We start from the raw sequence: 21,919 nt of genomic DNA, 5'->3' as shown, positions 1-21,919 counted from the left end.
ATGCGGACGAGGTTGAGAGCGAGAGAGGTGCCGGCTTCTGTTCGGCCTTTTCGTGGACTCGAGCCTCGCCGGCCTCGTTGGGCGGCCATGTGTTTTCGCTCCCGGTGGGGCTGCTCGCGCCGCTGCAGCAGGGAGATCCTTCCTCGAGCCAGTCAGCCACGGCTTCGGTTTTGGGCTTTTGCATAGGTTGGTTTTAGGTTTTTTTAGCACGTTTTAGGTTTTCTGAAGTTGTTTCAACAAAAAATGACGTTATATATTGTGTGCTTTATCCTCGATTTATTATATGTGCAGAAGTGAAATATATGGATTCTATGGGCGTTGTTCATCTGTAAACACTTTCTCCTTCTACACAATAGTAGTAGGATAATTGAAATTATCGTTCACAGAACATCATTTACTGGCAAACCTAAATATCAAACATTTCCCTTGTCTTCTACCATCCCAGCAAAATTAGCACCAAGATGTAACTAACATCCGACTTATACTTTCACATGTTGAAGTGAAGTGTAGTTTACTGATTTAAAAATATTACATGTGTTTTTCTTTCCATACAAACGGTATCTTCTTATTAGCAATAGCAATAACATGATGTAACGGATTGCACAAACCGTCATTTTGCTTTGCGTGTTACTAAAATACAAACGAAAAATCTAAGTAACGTTTTTTCCATCATTCAATTTTATTTTTTCAGCCGTTACCACCAAGATGTAACCGACACCCTACGATAAGCTCCTCCACCTCCTTTTTTTCCAAAGTCACTGTTTGATCCGTCACTCCTTGATCGCTCCCTTCCACAATGGTATATTGCTGCGGATCCGATCTGGCACGTGAAACACGAACATGGGTGGCAAGGCACCAGGCCGTGTTTGTTTCTCTTTTACATGCTGAAAGTTCCATATTAAGTTTGAGGCCTTTTGATCTATGATGAAAGCTGTTGGTTTAGTGAGTCAAAGCCGTTCCAACCCAACGCAAGTTGAATCAATGGCTTAGTTTGGATTTATTATCTTGAGGTCAAAATTCTCAAGTTTAGTCTGAATGTTTTGAAACTCAAGTAGAACCATATTCTCCAGCCTCGTTTTTTTACTTGGACGGTTGGGGAGATGGTTGTATTGTTTGGTAAAAATTTTCTAAATAGTATCATCAAGAAATATACTTATATATTATAGACAATTATTTTGATCTTCAGTGATGTATGCGCATTCTTCATTCCTGGTAAGTCGTTCAGCAAAATTAACATATGGTTGACATGGAAAATCTGGTACCAAGCCACGTAAAAATCACTGCTCTGCGATATTTGTGCTCATACCAGTTACAATGGACATCACGTAACAGTAGTGGTGAATCCAGCCATGGAGTAAAGAGGGGCTTGTCAGACCCGGGACTACGGGACTATGTACATAATGTAGTTCATACAGTATTAGGGAATAGGATATGTCCTATACCTTATCTATGTTGTACTCTACTCGCATGTGAAGTAGAACTAGCTGGTACAGAAGGAAACTACTCGAGTTGTACTCGAGTACGATTCCTAGGCTAGTGTCGGACTAGAATTCATGTAATCCTGTCCTCCCGGATATATAAGGGCGGGCAGGGACCTCCTCAAAACATCAACACCCAAGGCAATACAAATCACCAAACAGGACGTAGGGTATTACGCACATCGCGGTCGGAACCTGTCTAAACCTTGTGTTGCTTGCACATCGAGTTCCTGATCTCGGCGTCACCCTACCTAAAACTTACCACCTCAGGTATACCCCTTCTCTTATTCTTCCTTCCATTCTCTTCTTCTTCCTCCTCCTTCTTCATTCTTTCTTCCAAAAAATAGAGGAAGAGCTTAGAAGGTATTCATTGATCTTAGAGAGGTAGGGCGCTTGAGCCCCTAGCCCCCTTTAGATCCGCCCCTGCATAGCAAGTCCATAATTCTCCCTTCTTTTGTTTGCTCTATGAAAAACTACTGGGGTTAGAAATGATAATAGCAATACCAAGTTCGTTTTCTATGAGATATTGCTTATATAAGTGGAGAGCTAACCTTCAACCAAGTATTTTGATGCTTCTCATTTCCTCGTGTCGAGAAGCTCCTTTTCTAACTCCAGCAACGACTCCGGCGTAATTGGGGCTCATGGTTAAGGTACCCAGGTTCATTTGAATTCAGCGGACTTTACAGGGAAGCTATGATGATAGGTTAGTCCGGTGCCAACAAGGTACTCGAGATTAGGAGAGGAAGATTTGGAATGAAGACGATACAAGAGGGGTCCTAGCATATGTGTGACTAGCGTTTAAGGTATCACATAAGTAATAATAGGGTGAGCGCGTGGTCTAAGAAGAAACCAAAGCTTATATTCAAATCAAAATCCGACTGCATCACTGTGTTTCTTACAACGAAATTTTCAAAATAAGATCACACATGAATACATTTGGATAATTTTTTGGTGGAACACTTTTTTGGAACGCGGAGTATTTTTATAAAGCTGGAACAATTGTTTTAGCATAGTGAAAAAAATATTCCACCTTATGTGACGGCGCGCGTGATATGGAATATTTCCACAAGGAGGGCTATTAGGTAAAAAGGTCAGCTGGATCGGATAGCCCACAATTAGCATGTTTTGGGCTTTCAAAAACACCCAAATTTGGACTCGATATGCCCTTTTAGAATGCAAGAATATCGTAGGAATTTTGGATTTGCCCAGTTGCCCTTCCAATTGATCAGCTGCTCACCGCATTACTGACGGGGAAATCAAGCTACTCGGCCCATCATTGCCGATGCATGACCGGCGGTCGCTCCAGGACGCCAGCGTGAGACAGCAGCGCCCACAGCTGCGTCATGAACTCGCCGCCCGCGCCGAGCATCTCGGCGTGGATGTCCACGTTGTCCGACGGCGCGAGGAACAGCAGGAGCTCTATCCAGAACTCGGCCAGCACCTCCCACCGCCGCGCGTCGGCGGGCACGGCCGCCCTGAGCTGGCCCCAGAGCACCGCCGCCCGCTCGATGGCGGTGGCGCCCCCCGCTCTCTCGTACGTGCCGCCCTCCTGCAGGTGCGGCAGCTCCGCCGCCTCTATCTCCCCAAGCCTGTACAGTAGGCTGCTCACCGTCCGGCAGCCGTCGAGGTGGTCCCGCGCCTGCTGCACCGCCGAGTCGAAGATCTGCTCGGTGTTGTAGCTCGGGTCCGGCAGCATCTCCGGGACGAAGGCCACCAGGTAGGCGCAGTAGTTGGAGAGCTTCGTCGCGATGAGCCGGTGGTGCTCGTCACTGGCGGTGGCGCGGCCGGCCGGACGGCCGCTATAGTCCCAGTCGCAGCTCGTGGTCACGACGTGCCACGCCAGGATCTGGTCGGTGAGCTTGGGAAGCCTGCACGCCCACGCCAGGCGCGGCAGCAGATGGTGCCTTCGCAGGGTGGCGACGCCATTGCTGAGCTGGCAGTGGCTCTGCTTCAGCCAGAGGAGAACGGCGCGCTTCACCTCGGGCGGCAGCTGCTTCCTCCGGCCCCGCTTCTGGCCCTGCCGCCGCGGCTCCACCAGGTAGAGCGTCAGCCACGAGAGCAGGTTGCAGGGGCGGTGGTGGAACCGCTTCAGGAGCACGTACTGGCCGACCTTGTCCTCCCAGTACTTGGTCTCCGGCGGCGTGATGCTCTCCTTCCACCAGAGGTGGCTGTGGCTCCGCTGCCGCTTCGACCACGGCCGGTCGTCGCGCACGCACCGGTACACGGTCTTGACGTACCTCCAGTTGGAGGCGAAGCCGGCGACCGCCTGGAACACCTCGAGCCCCGCGGTGATCACGACGACGAGCATCGTGACGGAGCGGTCGAGGTCGCGCACGCCGACGTGGGGGCGGTGGTAGCCGGGGCCGAGCGTGCCGAAGAAGGCCGTCCACATGGTCAGCCCCGCCACGGCGACGGCGATGCAGATGTACGTCTTGGCACCCACCAGCACGATGTTCCTGGTGTAGAAGAAGTCGTAGAGGAAGGAGAGCTCCGCCTCGACGACCCGGAAGGCGGCGTCGGGGCCGGTGGCGCCAGCGTGGATGAGCCCGGTCAACACGAGGTTGCGGGCCTTGTCGGAGCCGGCCTCCGCCGGAACGTACCCGTAGAACCGCCGCTTGAGCAGCTTGAACAGGGCGAACGCGAGGCAGAAGTCCTTGGCCCTGTCCTTCTCGAAATCACTGTACGGCTGCTGGTTGATCCACTGGTAAACTTGGTCGATGGTGACGACCGACTTGGCGGCGCTCTGGGAGAGCATGTTGTCCCGGGCGGGGTGGCCGCCATCGTGGATGACCGGCTCCATGATCTCCTCGCCGTGGAAGATGTACCTGTACCCTCGCATGGTGGCGGGGTCAGGAGGCTGATCGTCAGGGGCGAGGTCCCCCTCGACGGCCATGTACTCGGCGACCACCTTGACGGACATGTCGGGGCGGCTGGTCTGGATCATCTCGGCGATCTTGGCGGCAGTCTTGAGCACGTTGAGCGCCCAGAACGCCCAGATGGCGGCCCGGTAGCTGGCGTTCCGGCCGGTGGCGTTGACGATGAGCCAGAGCACGAGGCCCGTCTGGAGGACGTGCTGCAGCAGCAGCTTCTTGCGCTGGTCGACGTCGCGGCGGCTGTGCACGGGCGCCGAGTAGGCGCTCGCCTGGATGAGGAGCAGCGCGGCCGCCCAGAGCACGAACGTCTCGCCGCGGAAGGGCCCGTCCTGGATGATCCCGACGGCGTAGGAGACCACCACGTAGGACATGGAGTAGGCCATCCACATGGCGCCGCGGAGGAGCTTGTCACTGCTCCGGCGGTTCGCGGAGCCGTAGAGCACCAGGACGGCGAGGATGAGCGCGCTAAGGAGCACGACCACCTCCAGCCGCAGCAGGCTGCCCTGCACCGTGCTGAGGCTCTCCCTGATGCCGCGTATGGCTGCCCGGCTCACCTCCATGGCGGACGTGCTAGTCGGATGGATTAACTAGCCGGGCGGCGATCTTGAAATGGCTGGAGCAGATAGATCATGGAAAGCGAACACCTTGATCCATGAAGGAAGAAGACGAAATGGGATTGAAGCAGAAACAAGCAAGAAAAGAAAAGAAAAGAAAAGAAAAGAGATGGAAATGGAATTGGTGTCCATTTGCAAGATGCTAAGATGGCTTCTTCTATGGGTTGTGGCCTTGAGGGCTTGTGGCGGTGGCATTCGATGCAAGGTAAGAATCTCCCCCAAAGTTTCAAGAAACATTTGGCAGAAACCTTTCTTCCCTCTGAAACCTGTCAGATATCCATAACAGCTTCAAATAGATAGCAGCTGGTAAATTTGCCTTTGCACTTAGCTGTTAGAGCGGTGAGGAGAAGCTCCAAAGCTTGGACCGATGAAATGGTACCAGGTGAAGAAAAGGATATATCCCATACACCATGGTTTGGAGATGAACGTGCAAAAAAGCAGATATATCAGTTCTCGAAACCAGAACCATGATTTTTGTAAAGCTAAAGACTTTAAGTGCTCAGGGGGAGCAAGCATACTGGCTCGAGAACACATGACTGCAACTACCATCGCGCTTTCAAGAAATTGCAAGTCCATAATAATGGGAGCGTTGTGGTCAAACAAGAACTTGAGTGGCTGATAGGCAAATAACCTTAAAAACTACATGACTATGATAGTCAAATAATTTCCAAGATATTGACTCTGATTCACCATTCTAGCATCTCAGCTGAAAGAGGAAACATGATATGCAAAGCACAATCTTGGAACAAGCAGGGCCTGATCTTATCATTATCAGAAACTGGGCAGCAGAGTACGATAGTTAATACTACATACGAAGTACCATAGAGGCACTAGTTCTCTCTGAGTTGATGCTTCTTATTTAGGCGAATACTACTTCATTATAGCATTACTGGTCTACAGGGCCTGGTGGAGCTGAAGCTTCTGGGCCAGTTCTTCCTTCATTGCGCCGATGACCCTGTCCTTGACGTCACCTTCCTTCATGAATAGGAAGGTCGGCATGGCCTCAACACTGAATTGCTCAGCAATGGCCTGCTTAGAAAATTGACCTTGTTAGGAAAACAGACAAAGGAAGAAACAAGGAAGTTGTATTACGATAATCTGCAAACAATGGCAGAAGTTCTACAACCTTCAGTTCATCAACATCAACCTTCAGGAAAACAACATTTGGATTCTTCTTGGCCATATCAGTGAAAATTGGAGCCATGATGCGGCACGGTCCACACCAAGATGCGGTGAAGTCGATTACCACCTATTGTTAAGAAAAGTATATTAGCATGTATTCAACAAAAGCATGCTAAATATGGTTAAGGGATAATACTACTTACAACACAAAGAAGAATGAATGACAAACCTGTTGCTGTTCAATGGTTAAGAAATGACTACCTGATCTTGCATTACAAATGGAGATTATTTGTTGTGTAATGATGTGAAATATGCAATCTGATCAAATTCTTGATTAAACAGTGCACAAGTCTCAACAGATATCATGGTTTAGTGTTCTTGTGATTTAACATGCTCGGTTTTAAGATAGAACTTGAATGCACTATGATATGAGTATAAACAATTCAATTGGGGTAGAATTTAAGCATTAGAAAATAAAGGGATGCGTCCACATAAATGCATTCTTCCATCAAGTTCAACGGGAGCAACACATGTATCTCTGTAGATTATAAAACAGTGAAGTACCAATATGAACTTCCAGAGTAACACTACAGAAAAAAATGTTGCAGCAGTTTTAAAAGCAGCTATGCCATCTGAATACCATCCATATTATAAGACACTAGTAGAATATTATGTTACTAAACATGAACCTGAAGCTGAAAGTGCAATGAGCCATCAAAGCAGCAGCCCTATGCGCTTTTCGTTTAAAGAAAAGCAATGAACCACAACATAATTACCTCAATTCATCAAACAAGAGTGCAACCCCCACAAAAGATATTCGGTTGGAGTATTTGCTACTATTTCTCATATCTGCTGCTACACTGCCTACCATATCTGCTGGCATCACATTTTCCACCTACCGGAACCATCAAAGCTCAGATTAAACATATTTGAAAACAGAGCACGCGATTTCAGAAAAAAATAAATTAAGGTTTTCCTGGGATAAACCCTGCTTCTTCAATGCCTCAATGGTATAAATAATCCCTAACACCAGAATGAAAAAGGAAAACCTTAAAATGCTCCCCAAAGGCCAAATCATCCAAAAAAATCAGAAAAAAAATCCAACTTGATTACGGACAGACTCAGCCCCGGAGTACTCTTGGGTACAGGTGGAAAGTGATGAAACAGCCCCAGGTAAACCCTAATCAATAAACCATACCGAACCCAAACGGTTCCAACTTTTACAGATCGGCACAAAAATCCAGTCAAAATACAATCTATCCAGCAGATTTTGATATGAACAGAGGTACGTACGGACTGATCTAGCTTAATTCCTCGCGGCCACAGAAACAAAAAGAAAACAAAAGAAGACAAAGGTACCAGCTTCTTGGCGCTGTTGGCCTCCTCGATCTGGATGCTCCACTCGTCCAGGCTGTGGATCGCGATCACCGACCCCTCAGCCGGTGCCGCCGGTGTCGCCGCCGCCGCCGCCGCCTCCGTCGCCGGAGTTGCCATCTCTGTCTCGCGCGCGCACACTACCGCTTCTTTCCCACGCGAGGAGTGGACACACTGGATGGACGCGGTTGTTGTGCTGTGTCTCCCTCTCCTCCTCCTCGGGCCGCGTCCCGATAGATATTTGCCCATTCGGGGGAATCGAATTTATCCTGTGGGACCACATTACGAATATGCCCTCGTGCCCAGGGGAAATTACGATCGGAGGCTCCGTCCAAGCTCGGCCCCAGGGCGTCTCCGCTGTCGGATCAGGAGCAAACGGCTGGGTGGGCGAGTGCCCTGTTCAGGCCAAGCGGCAACTTTTGGATTTTTCTTTTTTTTTTAGTGGCACCCTGGATCTGCCGGCTTCAGACTCACAGTATTCCTTGCCAGTTTCCATTGCTGCTAATTATTGTGACCTTTGCACACTCATTGTTGGCAGATTAAACGGAGACCGGAGATAAAGAAAAAAGAATATTTATACCATTAATATTTTTCAGAGCACGTCTAGAGGGTTCTGGTAGAGGGTAAGGCTGAGTCCAGTGGTGAGAGGAGATATCTCCCCGCCACGTCAGCTCTCACCCTCATTCTTACCCCACTCTCACCCGCCCCTCCAATGCACAGGCTATAGTGCCAGTTCTCATTTCTCTCTCCTCCACGTCAGCTTTTCTTTTCCAGATTTAATTATTTCACTCTCTTTTATTCGCATACGCAAAATAATTCAATAAACTAATTTTATTCGAACCGTGGGTGCCGCGTACGGAGGTGGTGGGTATGGACCATATGGAGATGGAGCGTACGAAGGTGGTGGGTACGGACCTTTAGTCCCGCTCCTTGTGCCTGGAGGTGAAGCATATGGAGGTGGAGCATATGGAGGTGGTGGGTATGAGTACGGACCGTACGGATAATGATATGGCGGTGGAGGTGCCCCCGGAGCTGGAGGTGCAGCAGGGGGAATAATACCCAGGGTTGCGGCGAAGAATTGACATCGGAGCGGCGATGCATCGGAGAAGACTCATCTTGGGGAGATGCTTGTGACCCGTCGGACTGCAAGAGATCGGTGAAGGTATGGAAATCTGGAGACCAACCGGTCATGGTGGAAGAGATTTCGGATTGTAGAGGAGAGAAATGTGTCAGACCCGGGGCCACGGGACTGTGTACATAACGTAGTTTAAAGAGATTTAAGAGATTAAATCCATCTTATCTCTTATTTTATCTCTTATTTATCCCGTTTAAATAGGAGATAGAGCTAACCGATACAGAGGGAATCTACTCGAGATATGTTTTGGTACGATTCCTTAGATGGTGTTGGTTAGTATCTTTGTAACCCTAGCCTCTCGGATATATAAGGGAGGACAGAGACCCCTCTCAAAACACGATTTCTAGATCATTCTACACCTAAGGCAATACAAACCACTACAAAAAGTAGGATATTACGCACCTAGCGGCCCGAACCTGTCTAAGCTTTGTGTTCCTTCCTTGTTCCTTCGAGTTTCTGATCTCGACGTTCCCTCACCCAAAACCTACCACCTTGGGTATATCCCTCGGTGGGCAGCCGGTTAAACACCGGCGAGCTCGATGGCATCTTTCCAGTTCACCAGTCGGAATCAACTCCGACTAGTCGAGCTTCATCAACAAACCGTCGCAGAGCGCCAGGAGGCACAACCGGTGACTCAGCAACAGCAGATGACAAATGGATCACCGGGCACATACTACACGTATTGAATAGGGAAGATTCCTTTTCTATTTTTCCTACATTGGATACAATCCGTGGCTGTTACTAGCAAGGATTATTATACTGATCTACCTTTGCTAACGTGATCTTTGCATGATATTCTCATCCGTGCGGAGCTTGCTGGGGAGCTCTCACAGACAAGGATGGCATGAGGCTGTTGGTGGCAACGAGGAAGTTGCATAGCAAACTGACCCAGCGCCGCGTCGTGACTCTGCGACGGAATTCCGCCGCAACTGGAGCTGGTTAGGAGCGAGTGCCAACTGGTTTGCCTCATCAGACGCACTGTCGCCAATCTCGACTACTCGACTCGACTTCGACTCGCGCTACAATGTCGACACGCTGCCGCCGACCTCGACTTCACCTCGCGCTGCAACGTTGATGCACCGCGACCGCCGACCTCGACGACCCGGCTCAACTTCGGCTTGTGCCGCAATATCCGCGCGCAGCAGCAACGAGTTCGACTACTTCGACTTCGCGAGGACGATCGGCAGCTTGCCGACGACTACATCAACTACTCATCTCGACTTGAAAACTAGTCGGAATCGGTTCCGACTAGTCGAGCTTCATCAACAAATCGTCGCATCTTCATCAACGAGCTCCACGGCTTCGTCGACGTTCGTCCACGAATCAAGCTAAGTGATTTATACCTTTTCCGACTTGTTCTTCACAAGATCGGCTACCTTTTTGGGTACACCTCTCGACGGGCATGAAACCCTTGGGGGCTACACCATGATCGATTACTTGTCCGTGTACGTCTCTCGGTGCGCATGAAACCCTCCAGAGCTACACTTCGCCGACTACTTATCCGTGTACGACTCTCGATGGGCATGAAACCCTTCAGAGCTACACTCCGCCGACTACCTTTGCGCACTGCGCATCCTCTTTGTCGTATGACGACTACTTTCTGCGCGTGTCTCCTCTTAACGGTCGCTAATCTACTCGGATAGCACATGCCTTAATCCGTGAAACCTCGGCTCTTCTGTCACGCCTAACGCCTCTACGCGTACACGAGACAAAGATCTCATACACGCTATGAGCAACGGCTAAAACAGAACCAGGTGCTTAAACGTAATAGGTGGACTGCTCGGGAGATTTAAATGGCCTAAAAAAGAGCTCGACACAGCAATTTTTACACCAAATAAATTTTGATGTCTTCATATTATTACTGAGTACTACTCGGTATCTTCGCATTATACTACATAATTTGTGCATTGTCTTTTTTCAGGTCAAACATCGGCAACAACCCTCCAGGCAGCGCGGCGTGCCATCGCAGTTCCGCTAGTTTCCAGGCTCGGGGGCTGGGCGATGCGCACTACTCGACATGGCTCGTTTAGCTCTCTTGGCTCGTAAGCTCGGGGACTGGACGCCGCAAAACTACTCAAAGACGACTCATATGAATACTGAGAGTGCAGAAGAAACCTTCACCGCGCGGTTAAATAAACCAGCGGTAGGCTTAATTTCACTATGCAGAAGACGAAGAGTTTTTCTCAAGATTTCAGAGTAGCACCAATGCCACATTCTTGGATCCTTTTTCCCAAACCTGGGAGATTTGGGTTCAAGGCTTGGGGGCTGCGGGATACGTGGCATCGACTACTTATTTTTCAAATTTATTTGAAAAGTAAGGAGGATTTCAGACTAATGCGACCCTCAGCCTGATTCTCCGATTCAACCTAAGGCTCGGGGGCTACTCCATATGGAGTGCGATTTTTCAATCGCACACCATATCAAAAATAAAATTCGGGGCATGAGCACCTCATAGCTTCGATGCAGCCAAGTAAAGTACTCGAAGAAGGATTTCAAGACGGAGCTTCGGAAGAAGCCGAAGGCTACTTCAAAAGTACTCGATAAACCTGCAGTACTCAGCTACGAAGAGCTCGGGGGCTTGTCAGACCCGGGACCACGGGACTGTGTACATAACGTAGTTTAAAGAGGTTTAAGAGATTAAGTCCGTCTTATCTCTTATTTTATCTCTTATTTATCCCGTTTAAATAGGAGATAGAGCTAACCGATACAGAGGGAATCTACTCGAGATATGTTCTGGTACGATTCCTTAAATGGTGTTGGTTAGTATCTTTGTAACGCTGGCCTCTCGGATATATAAGGGAGGACAGGGACCCCTCTCAAAACACGATTTCTAGATCATTCTACATCTAAGGCAATACAAACCACTGTATGACGTAGGATATTATGCACCTAGCGGTCCGAACCTGTCTAAGCTTTGTGTTCCTTCCTTGTACCTTCGAGTTTCTGATCTCGGCGTTCCCTCACCCAAAACCTACCACCTCGGGTATATCCCTCGGTGGGCAGCCGGTTAAACACCGACAAAATAAGCTCAAATGTGGTGTGGAAGGAGTGAAAACCGGGTGGGGTATTTATAGGGGGGTTGGGGATGAAATTTGAGATTTTTTGCAATTTGTTTCGAATTTTTTGGATTTCAAACGGTCAAATAACGGCTAGTTCAACGGATAGTCCGCGTGGACCAATCGAAACGCGCCACGTCACTCCCGCACCACCCCTCTCACCCGCGCACATCGACGCCAACGCGCCGCCACGCTCCCGCCCGCCTCCCGCCCCCGCGCGCCTGCCAACGCGGGCGTGAGCGGGGCGATAGCGCCCGCTCCCGCCCGGCGGGATCCATCCCGCCCTCTCTCTCCCACTCGACCGCCTCCCGCCCGCCTCCCGCCTGCGCCGCGCCGATAGGGAGGCGGTACCGCCCCCCGTTGGCACCAGCCTAATTGGTGAGAGGGAGTTAAGAGTTTAATATAAGATTTTATAAATCTGGGGTAGGAATGGGAGTTTAGATGCTGATTGAACCCTTGTTCAGTTGTTCTGCTATTGCAACTCAGGCTGAAATGAATCGCGCAATACTTTTCAAATCCATAACGGTAGCAAATATATTTGTACGTGGATGGCATGCTGTATTTTCTTCAATGATCAGTTATTTTAGTTCACATGGCTTATGCGCTACTTATGGGCATAGTTCATGATATGAACCTGTTCCTTTGGTAGCGATCTTTGTTCATTCGAACAAGTGAAGTATATATGTAAACAAAGAGAAACAGGCCCCAGAACCAATTGTTCTTGGAGTGTAAAAGCAAGAGAACTTGTCAAGCAGACGGAGTACCCTGCCTCTGCAGTCACAACGAGGCGCAACACATTTTCAAACAAGTGAGGCACTGACAGATGTATTCAAATTCAACAGACCGGAGGTAATCCGACAATTTACATCTATTCAATTTGATAGCGTTTCCAAGTTATGTAAAAATCACCATTCGAGAAGTCCGCCCTGAATACGGGCAAATGAACTCAAATGCCGCCACCAGATAATGCCCAAAATTACATCTCTTATGAGCTGAAACTACATTCGGATTTGACGTGCCCGGCTATCAGAAGAGGTATTTGGACAGCACGTATTTGGGGGCTGGCCTCCTGTCCACGATCCAGTGCTGCATGTGCACGCCGATGGCGTCGAGGTGCTGCCCGCTGCGGCCGTGGAAGCCCACCACCTTCCCCTCCGTCATCGCTGACGAGAAGTAGGCGCCGGCCTCGTCACCGAAGGGCCCGTACTTGCCCCGGTTGGTGATGAACGTCAGCGACCTCAGGACCCGGGGCCCGTCCCCCATGCTCGTGTTGTAGTAGCCATGCACGCACGTCAGCACCTCGTGGGGGTAGTCCAGCTTCACCTGCAAACGCGCTCAGAGGGGAAAAAAAGATATCATGCTGCTGAAGAAATATGCAGAATCCATGTGTTCAGCAAGCACTGATCATGTCATGTATTGGAACGACGATGGATGGACAAGTGAGCTAGAAGCTTGATACGGCACTCACCCTGTGGGTTATGTGGCCGCTGTTCCCATGCCTTGCAGACCAGACAGAGTATCCATCTCTGTCATACTCGACCTGAATCGACCCGATGAAAGCACCTCTCATGATGTAGATTTGTTTCACCCCGGTGTAGACGCCGTCATCCCATGGCCGGCCTCCCTCCCCGCCCCATGGCCCTGGTCCCATTGGAACCGGTTCTTTCACCATGCCATAAGCAACCTGCAGAGTGGTCCAAATGCATCGGCCATTGTCTGTTTCAGCTATCTCCTCTGCAGAAATGATGTTGATGGTTCCGCACTCTTTCAAGAATTGACTCAGAGTTCATGCTTGCAAGATTTTTAGTTACCTCGTTGTTTGTATACGTATCACTCTGTGCTTGAGCAAGCATGTTGTAATGAAATGACGGGCTAGTAGCGGTCGTCGATCTACTAACAAATCGCTGCGGTGCCACCTTGCCTTCCTGCACATGAACTCCAATGCCATCGATGTACCACCCCTCCCTGCCATGAAATCCTACTATCCTTCCATTGGTAAAACTCGTCGAGAAGTATGTGCCAGACTCATCCCCATATGGCCCATACGTTCGCTTGTTTGTGTGGAATGTGAGCGATCTGACCACAGTCGGGCCCATGATTATCACCGAATCGTAAAACCCAGTAATATGAGTCAACACCTCTGACGGGAAATCGAATACTATCTGCAAGACAAAAGTTTCAGATCATCCATACTAATAATCGGTACTGTTCAGCAAAGAACTGTACTGCAGTCATATTACCTTGTCAGGTGAAACACCTCCGCTGAATCCATGCTTGTTGCCCCATACTGCCTGCCCGTTTCGATCATACAGCACCTTCATGGAAGAAATTCCCACTGCGCGTGTCAAATTTATCTGCCACACACCAGTATATACACCATCGTCAAAGATGGTGCCACCACTTCCACCCCAGGGACCATAAGTCTGAGGGCTGCTCATGGCTGCAGCTCCTCTATCTCCATAGTAACTAGGGAAAGAAACCATCTGCAATGCAAAGTTGATATTTCAGAATTTGACTCTTTCTAAAAAAGGATATTTCAGAATTTGAGGGTTGTTGATCAGGCATATAGCAAATATTGTAGGCTAGTTTGTCAAACCTTGTTCCAGACAGCTCCATCACTGTAGTCTGGTGATGGGTTTACATACTGCTGCTTGGGTTGATTGCTAGCATAAACAGCATAACTGTCGCCTCTATCTCGCACAGCAAGGACCAAGTCAGCTCCAGTATCACCTCCAGTGAAGCTGTATCCATTTCTACTATGTGCACTTGGGAGGCTTCTGGGTGTTGCTGGAGAATTCAGTGGATTTGGAAAATGCACTTGCTTCAGATAGAAGCCTAATGAGTTGAGATATGACCCAGACCTTCCATAAAATCCAATGATCTTGCCGCTGCTCACTGGCAGTGAGAAAGGCGTCCCATCTTCAGTGCCAAAAGGTCCATACTTTGAACTGTTGCTCTGAAATGTCAGTGATCTTATAATCACTGGAGTCCCGCAGACAGACCCGTAGTGTCCACTTACAGACACAAGGACTTCATCTGGAAAATCTAGCTTCACCTGCAGATTATACGAAGCATAAAGAATGCTGTTAAACAGACATGAAAACTGATTTGAAGTTCTGAACTTTAGCATCGATACAGAAGCACTTGTCTGAATTAGAATAGCGATCAAATAAGGCTTGCAGAGCATAACTTTGGTGCAGCTTCAGTAAACTAGTTAACAAAATGGCAAGTATCTTTCAAGCTCCTCAGTATTCAAAACTTTATGTAGATGTTTATATTTGTAAGCATTAATACCAGTAATCATAGAGACCTCTAAATAGGGTCATTTTGCAACCAAATTAGAAAAGCTACAAATGCTTCAGTGAGGATTAAGTAAACTAGACCTTGTCTGTTTCGGAGCCTCCATCAGTGCCCCCATGCGTCTCTGACCAAACCGATCTTCCTTTCAGATCATACTCAATCCTTATAGAGTCGATAGCTGCACCATGGGTGATCACAATCTGGCGTATTGTTGAGTACACACCGTCATCCCAAGGGTACCCTCCTGTCCCTCCCCAAGGTCCAACCACTATGGGGCTCTTCCCATTAATGGCTTTGATGCTCTAGTAGACATAAGTAAGAAAGATTTTGTTAGGGCATGGTAACAGAACTTGAATTCTACAAGCTTTATGATATACCATGAAACCACTGTGTTTTCAACTTTTCAATTCATTGCCGGTGAAAGCAAAGTATGGCTATGCCATTCAGTTAGGGACCCTTTCCAAGGAAGGAAAAAGTAGCAACAGATGCAAATCCTGTTCCAGATTCTAAGATCTCTAAGAAATTCAAATGGTCCAAAGCATCAAATTCTGGAACTAGCAAATGAAAACACCAAATGTTATGTCATGTGCTGTGACCCAACTATTCTGCCCGATTATAGTATGGCATTTCTGAAGGTTCTATGCATGCTTAGAAGTTCAGTAACCAATTGGTGACGCACATATGTTCATGAAAACAAACACAGAAACATGAACACACGAGCTCACGAACAAGCAAAATAATGTACCATTTTTCGTTGCGCAAATAGTCTCAAACACTGGGGAGTAAGAGAACTGAGCTTATGCCTTCTACTAGTGCCTGCCTGCAACTGCGTTGTTGGTTTATTAAGAAAAGAAGAAGCACACACCTGACAATTTATAGGATGACCAGAGCAAAGGATGTCAAGGCCAAACCAGCCACTGGCCACAAGTAGGCACCAGCGTTAACGGTAGAGGAGACCTGAAAGCAACCAAGGGAACTCGATTCTCTGACCTACTGGAGCCAATTCACGCACAAAGGAAACAAGACCATGATGCGATTATCAGTCTTTTTCAAGCCTCTGGTATTCGCCTTTTACTGATCTCCGATCCCGGGCCACACAGGCTTTGCACGATGCCCTGCAAAACTAGCGATGGGAAACTAAAGGAGCCACATATTTTATGATATCAATCCTGTCATAGAATGGTTTCTCACTCGTTATTCTGCGTGCTGCGTGTGTGGGTGTGTGCTGGAACTCACCTAGCACAATGTAATTTGTTGGGTTCTTGATTCCAACTTCGAGAAGGGGATTGCTTGCTTGCACTTTTTCACTGGGCTCTTGACTTCTTTTCAACCAGTGGGCGCCCTGAGTAAATGGAAATTGATTTCCTGAACCTTAGTTCTGCGTCATGACAATTTCATCAATCTGAACATGGAGTTAAAAAAAGACAGAAAACAATAGAAAAGGTTATCCGATCAATCTGGAAATGTTCTTTTCGCTTGCTTCACCTCTGGAAGCGCCGCGGAGTTCGATCATCGACGCCCTCTTGGCCCCGAGCGCCTCCCACGCGAAAACGATTTTGCTGGGGAGCTCGTATTTTGCCATACCTGACCTTTATGAACTGGAGGGCACCGCACCTGACTTGTGCGGGTTGGCGTCGGGGAGGAATCGCGGGGGAGAGCGAACCACCACCACCAGCAGCGAGCGAGCGAGCGCCGCTCGCCCGAAGCGAAGCGTCGGACGCGACGGCCGCGACGTGACCGAATCGGGGAGGGTCGCCTCACGCACCTCACGCTCACCGCCATCGCCGGCCTCTCGCGTCCGCGGCTGGGCGGACGGGTTCGCAGCGTATGGCGCCACCAGCGGCGGCGCATCGAGATCCGGAATATATCAACCCAGAGGAGAATGCTATGCCCCGCCGCGGTGTTGGCGTCGGCGCGAGCGCGAGCGCGGGCGCGTGGGTACATTTTCTACCGACGTGGAGCAAAAGGACGCGCGGGCTTGGCTCCTCATTCTTCCAGAGTTGGCTCCTCATTCTTCCAGCTTCGCCAACTTGGCAGCGCAACTGGAGAAGGGCAGAACCTGGCAACCTGCGGCTAGCAACCTAGCATAGAATCAACGTCGTCCGTGCTTTTTTTTTGAAAGATCACGTCGTCTGTGCTTTGCACGCGGTACAGGAGACCCATGTCAAAACCAAATCCTGAATGGAAAACTATCCTATTGTGGCTTATTTGGACTTTGAATTTCACATGAATTTCCACATAAAACTGCTCAACTCGAGTCGATACAAATTCCGGTTATTGCAAACGGACCACAACTTGTAGCCATCAGCTGAACTGACCGGCTGTTTTTGCTGGGAGACGAATTCTTCGTTGCTAGACTGGTCACCCAAAGCAACCAATTGGGAGTCGGGTCCTGGGAGGTGTCAACCGATGCTCGGCAACCCGGGTTGGGTTGCGTAATTCACAAGTGTTTCTGACATTCTGATTCCACAAGTTCCTAAGATTCGCACAAGTGATGTATATATTCTGGACCTATTTGCGTACACCATAGAAAATAGAGCATCAACAGGAAGAGCTCGATGAATGTCCTACCCCTTACATATAAGCTACAAGCATCATACAACTTCATTTTTTTTCACGAGGACACAACAAATTCATTTGCTGACTATTTGTTCCTCATGATACATCTTTCTGTAACATAACGACAAAACATGGTACAAGTATCTCTTTATTTGGCATAGTCCTCAGCTGCGGTACAGATGGACTGGAATAAATCATCCGTGCAGGGGCTCTCTAATACAAGTCTGACATGTACAATCGTGGAATTTCACACCACAGTATGGTTCATCATCAATACAGAGCAAATCTGGGCATCTCGGTGCAACCCAGTGGTGTAGATTAAGAGCATGCGGGAATTCGGAAGGGCACCTGAAGAAGCCAGCTAGCCTAGACCTACTGCTCGCACAAGAGCTTGCTCTGTAAATTGTTGGGAGACTGAATGATCAGCATAAATGAATGACTAGGATCCATTTTGGTAAGATACTGATGCCAAAGATATCAGTGCTACCTAAAAGCAAGTTTACTTAAATCTTACCTTCCATCCATAACTGACGCTATGTTCATTGATCCATCAGTTCCAACAAACCATTCCAAGAGGGAATTTTAGAGAAAGACTGCTGCTTCTTGATCCCTTCTATACCAGAAACGTTGCCATTGGCCTGCAATGTTTTAAACAATTATAGATGGTAAAACAACAAGTATCATAACTGAAAAATGAAAGGTAATCAAACAAACACAGGAACTAATTTAGAAAGATTGGAACAAATGATAACTCTGAGTCAGGTCAGGCCCCAATCACAAGCATGGTAGAAGTTCAAAAAAGTTCCACAAATATCTAGCATATGTACCTTGAAACACTGGGCGCGAACTGTATCGCAAATAGGATAGTCATGAGGGCAGCAGTAACGGTTATCCTTGCAGCACACTGCATTGTCCAGTCCACAGCAGCTCCAAGAAAGGCAAAAGCCCAAGACGCGCCATGAGCAACAACAAGTGGATCCTTCAGGACAGTAGGTAAGCAGACTGCATTTGGTTGGACCAGGGCCTGGTGAAGGAGGAGGATTTGGGCTTGTTTTGGTAGGAAATGATGGCATCATGTTTATACCGCAGATACCACTGGAATCACCAGTGTTCCGATGCATATACATGTAGCCCTTCATTCCCCACCTTTCACCCCAAGAATTTTTCACAATCCAGTAGTCCTTGCCACCTTCGGAGCCATAACCCACGATTAACACAGCATGATCAAGAGATGTTGGACATGGACCATCAAAGATGCCCTGCATAAGGGAATATTCGGAGAGTACAATAAAATGGTTTATCCTTATGTAACACATGTTAGTGAGAGGATAACCAAACGCTGCTCATGTACCTGGGAGTATAGCTGAAATGCTCTGGCGCTGCCACATATTCCCACACTAACTGGCTGCTGGGCAACAGCCTGGAGCAATAAGTCTTCTTTGTTGGAAGGAACATCAGAGTAACCATCAATTGTCACAGCTCGCCTTTTCAGCTGTGATACAAGCAAATACAACACATGAAGGCATGGTAAAAGGCATCTAGACTGTGTGTGAGGGTACTTTTCTACAACCCCATGTTACCTTGTTCTTGTTGCATGTTCCATCCGCTTCACGGTAGGGATAATCCTCCTCTGTGTCAATTCCACCATTTTTAACCACGAACTTAAAAGCATAGTCCATGAGGCCACCACCACAGCCGCTATTATATGATCTGTCACAGTCAATTAGTTCCTGTTCAGAAAGACTGACCAGCGAGCCTGTCTTGATTTTGTTTATTCCTTCAATAGCACCTGTAGCGGAAAAGCTCCAACAGGCTCCTGAATGACAACAAAGACACAATTACTTGCAGTACTGGTACAATTATTGATTGGAAATTGGTAGTAAAGTAGCACCAACATTTAAAAGTGAAATATCACTAAAAAGGCGTTTTCAACGGAAGGAAACAAAACCTTTTTTCTTTGAGGAAGTTAGGAAGGGAAATCCTACCTAATTTTCATTGAATCATAAAATAAAACCAGTACATGCAAAAACAAAAACTAGATATACAAGTCAAGGTAGACTATGCAGAAACAGACCAAGTTGTGACAAGCATCACTCATACTTGGCTGATCCTACTCCTACTCCCTACATTTAAAACAAGATCTGAGAAGGTTCTTCTGTTGCTCCCATCCATACTTGTGCCTTTAATTTTTACCCAAGGCAGTCTAACATATCCCAACAGAACACTGAGTTACTGTTGCATTGGTAGTTACAAGAATCTTATGAATACCGTAAGTATCAAATGTATTATATATACAAAAGATCTGCACCTATTCCAACAGCAAGAAAATCCATCCATATAAGTGGTTCTTTAGCGGCTTAGTGCAAACACTGAAAATAGCCACAAGACCTACTGAAGTTCAATTTAACATCTCACAAAGCCGCTATGAAGAATTTCGTATAAAACTTTTTAGTGCGATCTCATATGAAACTAGAGGCGTGACTCTTGATCTCGGATTTATATTTATCAAGCAGTCACAGAGGGTTGGTTCCGGTTCTGCAGTTCCATCCCAAGCATAGCAAAGCTTGCAGACTAACTTTGAAACATCTAGTTCGTAAATCGCAACAATCCTATACATGAAATGCTTAAAGGGTGGCTGGTGTTACCTCACTAAGCCAAGGAAACTTTATGTACTTATACAGGATGACAAACACAAGATGTCACAGAATTCACTGTACTTCTAATTGGTCAATTATGTGTTCTGTTTCACTGCGCCTAATGAACCATAAGAGTAAGATTGGTTTGCAACGGCCTCAGCTCCCTTTTACTGTTGAGCTTGGATTCTAGGAATCGAATCTGACTAGCATTAGGAACGGCCATATGGATATTTGACTCACTGATCACTGTGTTAGTGTTTGCACTTCATTTTGATGTGCTAAGCTACTGGCTGTCAACAATATCCCTAACAAGCAATCGGGGCAACAAATCCAGGCGTAGAACAGATCGAGGCATTTTGGCTCACCGCAGCTGCCCTGGTCCTTGACCTTGGTGACCGCCCCGCTCTTCCTCCAGTCCACCGCATCGGGGACCGCGGCGACGCCGCCGCCGAGGCCCCCGTACACGGGCGCGCCGGCGCTCCGGAGCGTCGACCCGGCCCGGCCGGCCGCGAGGCGGCCGAGGCGCGCGGCGCGGAACTCGTCGTGCGTGAGGTCCGCGAAGGCGTTGAGCGCGAGCGTGTAGGACGGGGACGCGGACCACCCGGCGACGGCGTTGGCGTTGGCGTTGGCGCGGGCGTTGTGCGCCGCCACGAAGGCCGCGTTGTCCGCGAACACGGCGAGCCGCGCTGCGCGCTCCTCGGGCGTGGCGTAGGCCTTCCCGTGCTCCGCGCACCACGCGTCGAACAGCGCCTCGTGCGCCGACGGGTCCGCGGCATCTGTAGCCGCCGCGGCCGAGGCCGCGAGCAGCACGAGCAGGGGAAGGTAGAGCACGGAGGACATTTTGGCCATCCCCCCCTCCGTCAGTCCGTCGCCTGCTCTGGTGGGTCTGGGTCGGAGCAGAGGAACCGTGGCGGGTTTGGGTTCGGTGAGAGTGAACTGGTGGTGCCTGATGGGGTTGTCCACCCCGGAGGAGAGCGGAGAAGGATGGAGAAGGAGACGATGACGACGAGGAGATCGTCTTTGACCAAATGGCGAGACGAGCGTGCTCGGAGAGCAAGGCAGGCGGCCGATTGGGTGGAGCCCTGCTACGAACAGATTGGTCCAGGCGTGATACACGTGGGAAGGACAGAGCCGGGTAGGTTGGGGAACCCGCGAACCGCCTCTGCTCGTCTGGGGCCTGCATCAGGCCACGCAAGCCGTTCCGTTTCATCAATGGAAAAACGGACAGGCTCGTTACGAAGAATAAAATTCCGGTTTTCGTGCGAGCAATGCGTGAACGAGTTACTAGCTGATTAGCGCGCGATGGATAGACCTAATGCTAATGGAGCACAAGCAACCGCGGATTATGCCCATCCCGCGGGGGGCCTCTCGCTGAGCGTGCCGGCAGGGAGGACCACCGTGCAGGAGGCAGAGATAAAGGAGGCGCCAGGGTCGCCGCGACTATACATCGCTCGTGCTACAAAATTCGCATCTATCACCTGTAAGAATCCCGCGTGGACCGATGGTATACATTCAGCCCAATATATCATATTCCGATCAGTTTGTTTTATTTGTGGGTTATATGATATGAATTCGGCTCAGTCTCTAGTTTTCTTATGCTTCTTGCAGCCCAACCTGGTTTTCAGCTCAGGATTTTTGATCCACTCGTGACGGAGCTCTCCGGATGGCCTGCTGTGACCAGGCCTCGAGGTTTGTTCCTTTTTTTCTTTGTTTTCTTCCGTATTTTCTCTCTGTTCTTTTTTTCGTTCGTTACTTGTTTCATTTTTCTCCAT

The 21,919-nt window shown here is 48.7% G+C and overlaps 3 protein-coding genes across 3 annotated transcripts; all 3 read right to left on the bottom strand.

The window, feature by feature from the left end:
* Window positions 1-2,478: 2,478 nt before the first annotated feature.
* LOC112885716 lies at window positions 2,479-5,548 on the bottom strand. Its single transcript, XM_025951330.1, has one exon. The coding sequence runs from the start codon at window positions 4,909-4,911 to the stop codon at window positions 2,752-2,754; it is 2,160 nt and encodes a 719-aa protein (XP_025807115.1). The 5' UTR covers window positions 4,912-5,548; the 3' UTR covers window positions 2,479-2,751.
* A 143-nt stretch (window positions 5,549-5,691) lies between these two features.
* Window positions 5,692-7,688, bottom strand: LOC112885717 (thioredoxin H-type-like). The gene is made up of 3 exons (XM_025951331.1): window positions 7,447-7,688; window positions 6,092-6,214; window positions 5,692-5,994 (listed from the first exon to the last, which is right to left on the bottom strand). The coding sequence occupies exons 1-3, from the start codon at window positions 7,579-7,581 to the stop codon at window positions 5,860-5,862; spliced, it is 393 nt and encodes a 130-aa protein (XP_025807116.1). The 5' UTR covers window positions 7,582-7,688; the 3' UTR covers window positions 5,692-5,859.
* A 4,773-nt stretch (window positions 7,689-12,461) lies between these two features.
* LOC112884658 (jacalin-related lectin 3-like) lies at window positions 12,462-21,207 on the bottom strand. The gene is given in 12 exon segments (XM_025950119.1): window positions 12,462-12,975; window positions 13,121-13,336; window positions 13,464-13,814; window positions 13,893-14,135; window positions 14,249-14,707; window positions 15,036-15,316; window positions 15,864-15,869; window positions 18,077-18,149; window positions 18,339-18,770; window positions 18,863-19,003; window positions 19,092-19,327; window positions 20,513-21,207. Coding segments are annotated over 12 exon segments (3,219 nt in total). The 5' UTR covers window positions 20,997-21,207; the 3' UTR covers window positions 12,462-12,678.
* Between the last annotated feature and the right edge of the window lie 712 nt (window positions 21,208-21,919).

This window comes from Panicum hallii, chromosome 3, assembly GCF_002211085.1.
Source record: "Panicum hallii strain FIL2 chromosome 3, PHallii_v3.1, whole genome shotgun sequence".
Classification (NCBI taxonomy): Eukaryota; Viridiplantae; Streptophyta; class Magnoliopsida; order Poales; family Poaceae; genus Panicum; species Panicum hallii.
The sequence above is the reverse complement of the archived record's forward strand: the minus strand, read 5'-3'. Positions and strand labels throughout refer to the sequence as shown.